At 33.1% G+C, this 13,318-nt stretch overlaps 1 protein-coding gene across 1 annotated transcript in view; it reads right to left on the bottom strand.

Moving 5' to 3' along the window:
* Stam (signal transducing adaptor molecule) overlaps nucleotides 1-13,318 on the bottom strand; it is a 63,761-nt gene that overhangs the window by 12,206 nt on the left and 38,237 nt on the right. Inside the window, exons 6-9 of the mRNA XM_026407746.2 lie at nucleotides 9,827-9,917; nucleotides 7,905-8,097; nucleotides 4,208-4,302; nucleotides 2,075-2,163 (exon numbers count right to left, since the gene is read on the bottom strand). Coding sequence (XP_026263531.2) covers nucleotides 2,075-2,163; nucleotides 4,208-4,302; nucleotides 7,905-8,097; nucleotides 9,827-9,917 — 468 coding nt within the window. The remainder of the gene's footprint in view (nucleotides 1-2,074; nucleotides 2,164-4,207; nucleotides 4,303-7,904; nucleotides 8,098-9,826; nucleotides 9,918-13,318) is intronic.

Genomic DNA, 13,318 nt, shown 5'->3' with positions numbered 1-13,318 from the left:
GCCTCACACATGCTAGGCAAGCACTCTATCACTGAGCCACAACCTGGGCCCTATCCCTACAAATTTTTATCTTAGTGTAGTATAACTGAAAGTCATTTACTTATGACTATATCAAATTTCCTCGCAATAAAATTATGTATATAAACTGACAATGCTCCAAGTATTAAATTCATCTGTATGAGTTAATGATTACTATGGGTCAAAATAACATATTTCAACTTTTAGAAAATAAAATAATCCAGCAATCGGCACTGATTCCACTCTTATTTTTTTGTTTTTACAGGTAGAAGTGACAAAAATATTTATTCATAAAATAGAAGCTTTTACAGCATCATCATTAAGTCCTTATAGTATCCTCTGCATTTAACACCAGGGATTATAGTGGCTTATCATTAAAAATTATGTTTAATTATCTACTAGTTGACAATTCCATTTGTTCCTCCCACTTTTTTTCTTTTTCTGTAGCAAAATATATAAAACCATCTGATCTATTTTACTCAGTCATTTGTCATTACTTTCTTAACACCAACTCCAATATTTGAAATGGTCCCTGTAAATTTTTATACTGTAAGGCAATGCACCACAGTAAGGTTCAAGATGAGCCAGGGGTAAGGCTTTCTTCTGTACAAAGAACAAAGGCAAAGGGAAATTATAAAAGGAGAGGAGAAAAAGAAATGACCTACAGTGTCAGGGTCAGTACTTTGATAAATTTTAGGAAACAGTATTTATGGAAAATGAGAAAGAACTGAAAAGATTCTTCTAAAACGATCTATACCCAGGGATCAGAAAATTTTTTTCTGTAAGGGCCAGAGAGTAAATATTTTAGGCATTGCAGGCCATATTATTTCTACCGAGGTTACTCAATTCTATGACAGTGCAAAAGTAACAGAAGAAAATATGTAAACAAATGTAGATGTGTTACAAATTTGGCCAGCAGGTGATAATATTCTATATGGCTTGAAAGTTCCATAATTTAATATTGTACTATTAAGTTAACACAGCTATGTTAATAGTTTTTCAAAAAAAGGAAATAACATTAATAAGTTTGAACAGGAAAAGACAACCACAAACATGTTTAAAGCTGAAAAAGTGAGCAATTTACATCTTTTTTTCTTATATGTAATAATACAGAAATTTCACCATTTCTCTAAAAACACACTTCAAATTTAGTGCTCCCGTCTCCCCTAAAAGAATGCTAAACAATGCTGAATAATTTGGCAGTATCAACATGTAAAACACACAGATCCTTCAATTCAGCAAAAACTTATGTAAATAGGATATTGTGATTTAAAAAGCCTATATTTAAATCCTAATAATACAAGTTTAGGCACTATTATTGGCTCCAAAAATGACTGTCACCAAATTGACACTGCATTTTCAAACAAGTCACTGAAAGTAAGCATTGTTACAGATAATAACAATGACATGGAGACATTTAACATAAAGTTAGCATAAGTTTTTCCCAAAAGCTCAAATGTGTTCAATACAAGAAGAAACCATGGTTTATTCCAATGACAATTTAATCTTTAGAAACAATAGTTTGGCTTATTCAACAAATTCATTCAGTAAGTGTGCCTTTCTCACTAATGTGCAAACAATCTTACTATGCTTGTTGGGTATAATTGGAAAACAAGTACTCTTGCATAAAATCAGTGAGTGTAAAAATCCTATTTTGCTGAAAAATTTGGCAGTATCAACATGTAAAACACACAGATCTTTCAATTCAGCAATTCAATTCTTGTACATCTTAAAGAAACACCAAGAAAAATGTTGAAAAAATGTCACTGTTTGTGCTAGCAAGAAAAGCTAGAAACTTCCCATCAGTTGAGGAATTAAATAAATCAAGAGTATATCCATGAAATATAAAGCAGGAACCTAAAATAATGAGGTCCTGATAGAATTAAAAATAGCGGGGGGCGGGGGGAGAGGAAATTTCAAAAGCGATCTGTGTTTTGTCTATGTTTTTTAAGTTATTATTATAACAAAAAAATAGATTACTCAACTAATTAATTATTTAAAAAAATTCCAATTTCAGTACAAAGTACCAACCACTATTACCAAGGAAATCACTTACTTCATCAATAAAGGCTGGTTCCGGCTCCGGTTCTATTGTTTCTACCTGAACATCATCACTAAATTGTACCGTCTTCTTTTCTGTTTTAACTGTAAAATATATAAAAATTATCTTTTCCTTATGATATATTTAAAATTACATTAAGGATTTTAAGTTCTAAGAGAAAATTTAGATTTTTTTCTTTAATTTCCATCAAGCTGAGAAATTTAAGGAATAAATGGGGTTGCAGATTTAGGCAAAAAGATATAACAGTACTTTATGAAATTCAGTCAAGATTTCTTAATATTCTCTTGTTAAAAATTTTGTTTTCCATGAAAAAGACCACTAAAAGTAACTTATTTCTGAAATGAAAATTATTCAGCTATCACATTAAGAGAATTCAGTAAACTGTTCAGGAAAAAAAAAGTTTTATAATCACATTAGTAAAATCTTCAACTTAAAAACAAATCCTTTTTAAATTATTGAGCCTTCAAAGAAAAATCTCATTTGGAAAAGAAGCACACACTTTTTCACCAAATAGGGAAATAGCTATATATTCTCTGACGAGCCACTCATAATTTCTACAAAGAGAATGACATCCTCCAGGCAAAAGAACTTTTAGTCAGTGGTCTTGGCAAAAATTTTCCAACAAATCAGCCTATATTTTCTAGTCACATTATACTTTAAAATGAAAATGTGGTCATCAAGAGATCCGAAAACCATTGGTCAGAAGCACATTTTTCTTTTGTTCACCAAAGCAATTTTTAAAAATCATTTAATACAACTTGTAAATATGTGAATACAAGGTTGTTATGAATATGGCAAACTCCAAATAATAATACTAAGAGGCACGTAAACCTCTAAAGGAATGAGCTCCTCCCTTCTTTGTTTCCTCTTTCTTTTTTTTTTTGGGGGGGGGGCAATACTAGAGATTAAACCCAGAGGCACTCAACCATTGAGCTATATCCCCAACTCTTTTTATTTGTTTGTTTATTTTTATATTTTGAGACAGAGTCTTGCTAAGCTGCCAAAGAAGGACTCAAACTAATGATCCTCCTGCCTCAGCATCCTGAGTTGTTGGGATTAGAGGAATGAGCCACTACTCCCAGTTTGAACTTCCTCTGTATTATTTATCCTTATATCAATGAGGTCACTTAAAATTTAAAGGAATGGTAATAATTAAGATAGGGATATGCCAGCAGCACAATTAATGAAAGGAAGTAGTATTTACTAAACTATTAGATGTACTTAATAGAATATTACACATCCCCCAGCAAATCTCCAAAACAATACTATGATATATGCCCACTTAATAAATAAGGTGGTTAAGAAAGGTTAATAACTCTTCAACAAAGAAAACTAATAAATGGCAGGCTTTGATTTGAATGCCAATCTACTGTTTTATTAGCCCATACCAGTGGAAACTGGCCTATAATTTTATTCTGAGAACAAGTAATCATATCACTTAAGCATTTTGTCTTATGTGCTTTCATATTAAACAGAAATGGTTTAAATTCCAACATAAGAAATATACTTATCCCATTCAAACCCCATAAAGCAAAATAATACCATACAAAAAGAAAGTTTCAGCTGATTGATTCCCCATGGGGGAAAAGAGATCTGCTACAGGCATATTTGCTTTTTATATCTTGAACTATTAACAAGTACAAAGCTGGGACAGCAGTGCATTGGCTGTTACTCATGAAACAACACATGGCCGACTTCATATGCTGACAATGCACAAGTTTACAGCCCTTTCTCTCAGAGGCACTAATATTACATATATGTGTGGTATATAAAAAACACTATAAAAGTGTTTTCACAATCTTACTACATCTCTAAAACAAAACAAGCTAAGTAGGGCATATGTTTCTATTTAACAGGTTAACACAATGAATAAATTCCATAACACTTCTTAATGGAAGTGTTTTACACTTTATAAGGGCATCTAGGCAGATATATAAATATAATAAAGAAAAATCCATAGTCTATGTTAAATTAATCTTAATAGTCAGGGTTTGAATTCTTAGATTATTCTTCTGGTACTTTTAAATACCCACCTCAGACACATCAGCATTTAAAAGTAATTTCTCAAATTTCATTGAGAAGATTACAAATTATCTTTGATATGTTGACAGAATGAAAAATACTCACTCATTTCTGGTTCAGCAGTGAGATCTGCAGTCACAAAATTAGAAGGAAATAACCCCATGCCTTGATGGGTTTCCCCTTTCCACCAGTTGGGATCACTATGATAAACAAAAAAGAATACTTTGTAATAATAAAGACTTTTATTTCTATAAATCTTCATTTTTTACAGTGTTTCTTATTAAATTAGAATTTATAACAATCCAATAAAGGAGCCAAAGAATATCTTCATTAAAAATAAGAAATGAGGCATTAGAGAAGACAAAAAGGTATTAACCACACAGTTCTTTATCTTTTTAAGGGCCAACGAGTGTTTTGGGAATTGAATAAAAAGCTATAAATCTCTCCCCAAAAGAGGCCCTATTTATAGTTAAAAACTGTCAACTTCAAAGAGTTCTTTCAGTCTAGCATAAAGGTAGGCTCATTAATCCAAATCTCCATTCCTAAATCATTTTTCTTTCTAATACACATCAGCAAGTTTTTTCTCCAACAGAAGACATATAAGAGGATACCTTTTACAGCACAACTTTCCAAGAAACACACTCCCTGATGTGTACGCACATTCACCACTGTATCCCCACTGCCTAGTACATGAAAAGCTAACAAGTCTTCAGTAAAGATTTTTTGAAGGAATGCAGGACCAAGGTTTTGTACAATTTCCAGTTAACTGTCTCAAGTTTACATGATTTTTCTTCCTTGAGAAATCATATGAAAATAAAAATCCTACAGAATGTTTATCCCTCTAAAATTCTTATGTTGAAATCCTAACCCCCAGAGCAATGGTATCAAGGTAAAGTCTTTGAGAAACAATCAGGTCATAAGGGCAGAACATTCCTGAATGGAATTAGTGACTCCAAAGAGCTCATTCACCTCTTCTGCTATGTGAGAACAGAATACTAAATGACCATACAAAAATCAATAGCTTTCCTCTACACCAATAATAAATCTGCTGAGAAAGAAATCAGGAAAATAACACCATTCACAATAACTTAGAAAAAATAACAACGCAAGGAATAAATTCTATCCATGGTTTAAGACCTCTATGATAAAGAAAACTGAAGAAAGAAACTGAAGACTGCACTAAAGAAGACTGAAGAAGATCTTTAGAAGATAGACATCCCATTGTTCATGGATAGAAAGAATTAATATTGTTAAAATGGTCACATTACCAAAAGCAATATACAGATTCGACATAATCCCTATCAAAATAACAATGATATTCATCACAGAACTAGAAAAGTTAAGTCTTAAAATTCATTTGGAAGAATAAAAGACCCAGAATAATGAAAGTAATCCTAAATCAAAAAAGCAATGCTGGAGGTGTCATCATATCTGACTTCAAAGTATTAGATTGCAGAATTATACTAACAAAAACTGCATGGTACTGGTATAAAACCAGACACAAACCAATGCAACAAACTAGAAGACAGAAATAAGCCCCACAGATAGAGTCATCCAATTCTTGACAAAGGTGTCAAAACCATACATTGGAAAAAAGACAACCTTTGTAACAAATGGTGCTGGGTTATCATTTTGTAGAATAAGATTATATCCCTCTCATCCTGCACAAAAGTCAACTCAAAATAGCTCAAAGATCTAGGTAGACCAAAAATTATGCCACACCTAAGAAAACACGGAGGGTCAGCACTCCAACAAACGGGCACAGGCAATGACTTTCTCAATAGGGCTTCTAAACCTCAGGAAATAATACCAAGAACTAATAAATGGGATCACATCAATTTAAAAGGCTCTGCACAGCAAAGGAAAAAACAATCAACAATGTGGAAAGACCTTACAGAATGGGAGAAAATCTTTGCTAGCTACTCTTCTGACAATATTAATATCGAGAATATATAAAGAACTCAAAAAAACTTAACAACAATAACAAAAAAAAACCCCGAAAACCCAATTAATAAATGGGAAAATGAACTAAATAGTCACTTCTCAAAAGAAATACAAATGGCCATCAAACAAATGAAAAAATGTTCAACATCATTAGCAATTAGGGAAATAAACGCAAATCAAAACTACACTGCGATTTTATTTAATATTTATTTTTTAGTTGTAGCTGGACACAATACCTTTATTTTATTTATTTATTTATTTTTTTAATGTGGTGTTGAGGCTCAAACCCAGGGCCTTGCAGGAGCTAGGCAAACGCTCCACCGCTAAGCCACTACCTCAGCCCCTACATTGAGATTTTATCCCATCCAGTTAGAATGGGAGTCATCAAGAATAAAACAATAATAAATGCTGGAGAGGAGGTGGAAAAAAATGAACACTTACCCTGTTGGTGGGATTATAAATTAGCACAACCACTATGGAAATCAGTATGGAGGTTCCTCAAGATTGCAAATGAAACCACCATAACACCCAGCTATACCACTCCTCAGTATTTATCCTAAAGAATTAAAGTCATCATACTAGAGTGACACATGCACATCCATGGTTTTTAGCAAAACATTTCACAATAGCCAGATTGTGGAACCAGCCTAGGCGTTCATCAATGGATGGATAGACAAAGAACATGTGAGCATACGCACAAACACACAATGAAGTTTTATTCAACCATAAGTAATAATAAAATCACATCATTTGCAAGAAAATGGATAGAACTGAAGAATTTTTTTCCACCTCCTCTCCAAAAAAAAACAATTCATTTTAAGCATTTAATATTTTAAATGAAATAAAAAACCAACTCAGAAAGTCATGAACCATGTTTTCTTTGGAAAGGAAAAAGGAAACGCAAGGCAGGCAGTGTTTGAGGGGGGTGCACCCCGCTCATAAAAAGAGAAGGGAAATGAGTATAGTAGAGGCAAGGGACCAAGGGGAGACAAAGGGGAAACACTGGCAAACAATACTGGCCAAATTATATTGTTATATCATGTGAATGTATGAATATACAACGACAAAGCCAACTATTATGTACAACTATAACGCACCAATAAAATATAGGGAGAAAACAACACATAGTGAATAGACTTCCATCTATGAACCAGGAAAAGGGCCCTCCATCAGACATAAAATCTGACAATGCCTTGATCTTGGACTTCCTAACCTCTAGAACTATGTGAAAAAAAAATTCCTGTTGTTTAGGAGTCACACAGTCTATAGCAATTTGTTATAGCAGCAGAAAAGAACTAAAACAATAAGTGATACTTGAAATAACCTTAACAAATTTGATAATATTTCATTATCAATAACAATTCATTTTAAGCAAAGCATCATATAGCTGCAGCTGTTTTTTTTTTTTAAGAGAGAGAGAGAGAGAATTTTTTTAATATTTATTTTTTAGTTTTCGGTGGACACAACATCTTTATTTTATTTTTATGTAGTGCTGAGGATCAAACCCAGTGCCTCGCGCATGCCAGGCGAGTGCGCTACCACTTGGGCCACATCCCCAGCCCATAGCTGCAGTTTTAAAGAGAGATGCATTGTAACACTATCCCTATGATAATGTAAATGTCTAATTCCATGTAAAGTTATTTTGATCCACATGGATACACTGACTGTTCTATGTAAATAAATCATATAAATGTCTTACAAATTCAGTGTATTCTCTAAAACTTTTAAGAATCTATCCTCCACACAAAAAGGTCAATATTTTGACTACATTTTGTAATTGAATTCAATAGGAACAATGTAAAACACAAAGGATTTTACATTGTTTCACATGGATAGTCAATTAATAATTAACCATTACCTGTCATCAAGAACTGTTATAATTTCCCCAGCTTTAAATGTAAGTTCATTATCTTCAGCAGCTTCAAAGTCATATATAGCGCGAACTTTTCGGCCTTCATGTTGGTGGTTAGTTAAAAGATTGGATGTGCTTGGATACAAAGTGGAAAGAGTTGTTGACTGCTGCCTTTGCTCCTTGAGGGACAACTCAATGGCTGAAAAATAATGAGTTTTAAAATATCCAAAATTTTAATATAGCCACAATCCAAAGAAGTACCAAAAGATATCTCAACAAAGTATTACTTTTTCAAAAGTATAGCTGGAAACTAGAACATATCCTAATATAATATAATGAACAGAAATCATTTGTCAATAATATTCATATAAGCACAACTGAATATGTAAAATTTGATGAGAAATTCATGACTTTTTATTGAACAGATATAATTAAAATTATTGGGGATTAAAAAATAAATTCTTGACTATTTTATGAAATTTGGTAGCAAATATTTTGCATTTTCTTTTAACTTTTAAATGTTTTTCTATAGCAAGTTCCCAAAACGATATCAAAATCACATGAGAAATCAAGAGTACCATGCCTCACTGCAGAACTGCTTAATCACAATTACAGTCTCAAGGGCAGTATCTAAGAAGCTGGATTTTATTGTTACAGAGATCATTCTTTTGTAACCAGTGGGAAGACTCACCTAACAAATCTTATATGTATCTCCTCTATCTCTACCATTACTCCATCAATGCAGATCATCCTCACCATGCATCTCTCAGAAACAATTATGTAACTGGATTACTCTGCAATACAATCTTAATGTACTCACTACCCTGCCTTCAACTGGAACCATAACCCTTCCTGAACCCCTGTTCTAGAGTGATATAAAGAGCTAATATGAAAATAAAACTTTAGAACGAGGGGAAGGGAATGCATCCTACACACAAAATGGTAAAAATCCTAAAAGAAAAGCAATTTAACATCAAAATTTATAACTTTTGGGGGGGGGGAGTAGCTGGGACTGAATGTATGCCCTCGTGTATGCTAAGTATGCACTCTAACACTGAGCCAGCCCCTAAAACTTTTATTTGGTAAAACATGTCATTATCAAAGTTAATAAAACAAAAGGCAAGGGTAGATGTTTACACAGATAAAACAGCAATAGATAAATACCTAAAATATTTATATCTTTAGAAATATCACTATTTTAAAAAAAGAACTTCAAAAGGAAGATAATTCACCTAAAAAGAAACCAGAACAGCCACTACATGCACAAAAAAAGGACTCAACCTCACTAATCAGGTAAATAAATAACTGGACATCATTTTGAAACTATCAGGTTCACAAAAAAATAAACTCTAACAATACCAACTCCTGTGAGGAGATTAAAAAATAATCACAGCTTCCATACATTGTTAATGGAAAAAAAAATCATGCAACCCTTTAGAAAAGTGAAGATATATATACCTATCTCATGTTCCAACAATGCCATTTTTAGTGCCACATGATAAAGTCACACATATATGTAAAAGAGAATACATACAGGATATCGCAGTACTATTTGTTATAGTGAAAAAAATAGTAACAATGCAAATGCCTATTGTAGAAAAAGTGTGCTATATTAGTACACTAGAATTTTATATAGTACTTAAAACAAATGAACTTGATTCGTCTGTGTCGTGAAAATCTCAAACACAATACATGAAAAAGCAAGCTGCAGATGATAGAGTGTACTGCTTATGAAAAATGAATTTGTTGGATAGCAAAAAGTAACTCATACAGTTTTCTGGATATACAAAGAAGTGAAAATACTATAAAAACAGACTGAAAAGAATCATGATAATAGTTGCCTCTGAAGAAGAGAGACAAAGTAGATGTCTGCTTTAGATATAAAGTCCTCTATTTCCTTTAAATATTTCAGGGACTTAAAAATGCACCTTTTGCTAAATCTTCTTCTTCTTTTTTGTTTGCTGCAGTCCCAGGATCCTTGGCTACTAGAGCTGGGCTTGCTTTTGCTTGTTCTGCAGCCTAAAAATAAAGAAACCAATATTTGAGGGTTGTTCTCAAATTTTCCCACTACACTCAATTAAAGAGCTTGCAAGAACCCTCTCATCAGCCCACTATAGATTTCAGAAGATGATGGACGTTCAAACTGAAAGTTTCCACTTAGAAAGGAAGAAAGAATAGTCAGAACTGGAGGAAAGACACTGAGAGAAATTGGACACTTACAGTAAACAGAGCCAATACATTCCCAAAGATTTATAAAAAGAGGTTAAATTAAAAACAGAAAAATGGTATGAAGAGACTAGAGAATATTTTTTTTTAATTTAAAAAAAATTCTAACACCAGAAAAGGGGTTGGGAGAGGAAAGTAGACAATTATTTTAAAAACAAATAGATTTTAAAAAATGTAATACTACTCCATTATTAGATTTTATTGCTTCCTTTAGATCAAAAGCCAGGCTGTTTTCTTCAGGAACTGAAATTTATATATAACAACATAAATGCTCATGAAATCCCACTGTAAACCAAAATACAAATAATTAATTTTGACTGTATATTACTGCCTATATATTTTATAGATAAGGCAATATACAAGTAAGCAAATATGAAAAATGATTCACATGTCTGGAATTACAAGTTTCTAAGCCTTATGTTTCCATGGCTTCTAAGTTTATGTACATTCCACACAATCAGAATCCATCCTATTTTACCAGCCTCATGTTCAATCATTCTACCAGTTACCAGAAACTGCTAGCAGTTCCTGAGCAGTCTATACACTGGTACTTCTATACCTATGACACACTTTTGCTCCACTTAACAATGTTCTCTCTCACTGGCTCCTATGTCACATCCAACTCATGAGTCAGTAAACAGCTAAAATATCACTTTCTCAAAGAAACAATCCTAAACTTCTTAACTAAAAACTTTTTCTTCTATATTCCTCTGATAATACTTTTTTTTTTTTAAAGAGAGAGTGAGAGAGGGGGGAGGGAGAGAGAGAGAGAGAGAGAGAGAGAGAGAGAGAGAGAGAGAGAGAGAGAGAGAGAGAGAGAGAGAATTTTTAATATTTTTTTTTTTTTTTAGTTCTCGGCGGACACAACATCTTTGTTGGTATGTGGTGCTGAGGATCGAACCCTGGCCGCACGCATGCCAGGCATGGCGCGCTACCGCTTGAGCCACATCCCCAGCCCCCTGATAATACTTTTAATCAAGGTACTATGGTATGGGTGGACAAGAAGGAAAGTTGTGGAATCAGGCCAACATAGGTCAAATTCCACAAATTTAACACTTTTTCTAGCAGTCTGATATTGGTGCACTAAGCTCTTTGCACAAGTTCCCCATCCATAAAATGAGAATAATAATAGCACCTGCACTTCATGGGCACCTCATAGCCCATTTAGAGGATTAATATATGTAGCCTGCAAAATCAGAAGAGATGAGGATCATTCAGGGTTTAAAACAGAAATATAACATCACCTCCAGGGGTTTATAATATATGTAGAGGTAATTCACCTAACAAATATAGCACAAGCATGGTGAGGCAGGGAATAAACAGACATACACTGTTTTTAAGATTTTGATATTTTTACAGCAAATGATACAATATTCGTTTTAATTCAAACAGATTGTGAAAAGTAACAGAGAGATGTTGTAATTCCCCAGAGCAATCAGGAAGAAAAATGGAACTCAAATTATCATACCCACAACACTTAGAACTGTAGCTGGAACACAGTATAGGCAATAAATCTCAGCTTCTATTATAATTATCTGACTACATTTCTTTCTCCACAACTGGACTATGTGCTCCTTGGGAAAAAGTACCTAATATTACAAGTACTCGATAAATGTTTGTTGAGTGTTAAAAAAAAAAAAAAAGCCAAAATATTCAGCATTAGAGCAAAATATATTACTCTTATTTCTCGATGTATTTCATACTGTCAAATGCTCTGGCACAGGCTGGGCATAGTGGTGCACACCTGTAATCACAGCAACTCAGGAGGCTCAGACAGGAGGATTGACAGTTCAAAGCCAGCCTCAGCAACTTAGCAAGGCCCTAAGCAACTCAGCAAGACTGTCTCTAAATACTAAAAAAGGGCTGGGATGTGGCTCAGTGGTTAAGCACCCCTAGGTTCAATCCCCAGTACCAAGAAAATTTTTTAAAAAAGCACAAGAATTTACTTTTAGAAAAGCAAATTTCTAAAAAAGCTTTTTGGAATTCACTTGAATACAACTTTAAGCACTCTTAATTTTGACCCATCTCCAGTTGTAAACTTATTTAGATAATGTTTTCATTATTCACTTCTGAATAAGTATACTTGGTCAGTGATACTCTATAGTTCTTAGTGACACAATGATACTTGTCGCATTAAATAATATAATATAGTAAGAGTGCTAGACTTAATTCTATCAGTACATCAAAAATTAGTGCTAACAGAAATTATCAGCATGAATTGGGTATCTGAAGTATGACTATTCTTAACATTTTTACATTATTTTCTTCTGTATTTGCATGAAAAAATAAACATGGAAAAATCTTTATATTTTCAGGCACTTTTGTTAAGTATGCTACGACAAAAAGCTAACCTGATAAAACTGTAGCAATGACTTAAATAATTAATTAGCTTTAAAATTTAGAGGGAATTCTGCAGCTGAACCCAGATGAGCCATTTTTTCATTAAACATGATACCCTTTGGTTTCCAATAAAAAACTTTTCAGAACCACTAAAAAAATAAAAATAAATAAAACCCACTATTCTTTTACCATATTTTGTTTTTTATCTAGTTAATACATTTCTTGTAGCTGAAATATACCAAGTATAACAAAATTAGCTTGGGATATTTTATAACATCTAGATCAAAAGAAGTACAGTTTTAATTTTGCTACTGGTCCTCTATATCCTAAATATTTTGAATAAAAGAATCATCTGATTTTTCTTGTCAATCAAAAAATAATGCCCTTGCCAGTGTTTGCTATATTTCTTTGCGCTTTGAAGACTAATCTGGACAGATACATATCCACTAAACTGTTGCGCTTTGAAGACTAATCTGGACAGATACATATCCACTAAACTGTATCAAACAGAAGATCAGGTTGGAGAAAAATCACTGGACTGAAAATCATTATCCTTGTGTTCTAGTTCCAGCTCTGTCAACTACTAGCTGTGGCCCTGGACAAGTGCCTTAACCATCTATAAAATGAGAGAAATGGTTAGACATTCCTTAAGTTATTCCTATAGCTAAGATTCTAGCTTAACCAAGCAAGGCTACATGTCAAATATATCATTACTTCTTTCTCTTATGAGATTAAGTCCATTTGTGGAGTGAAATGTCGTTTTCACTTGCACTGAAACCTCTACTCTAGAGTTTTGCTTTTCAAACTTCAGTATGTTCATAGAATCATCTAGGAATCTCATTAAATGGAGAAAA

This window comes from Urocitellus parryii, chromosome 9, assembly GCF_045843805.1.
Source record: "Urocitellus parryii isolate mUroPar1 chromosome 9, mUroPar1.hap1, whole genome shotgun sequence".
Classification (NCBI taxonomy): Eukaryota; Metazoa; Chordata; class Mammalia; order Rodentia; family Sciuridae; genus Urocitellus; species Urocitellus parryii.
Note: the sequence above shows the minus strand (reverse complement) of the source record. Positions and strands in the feature narration are given on the sequence as shown.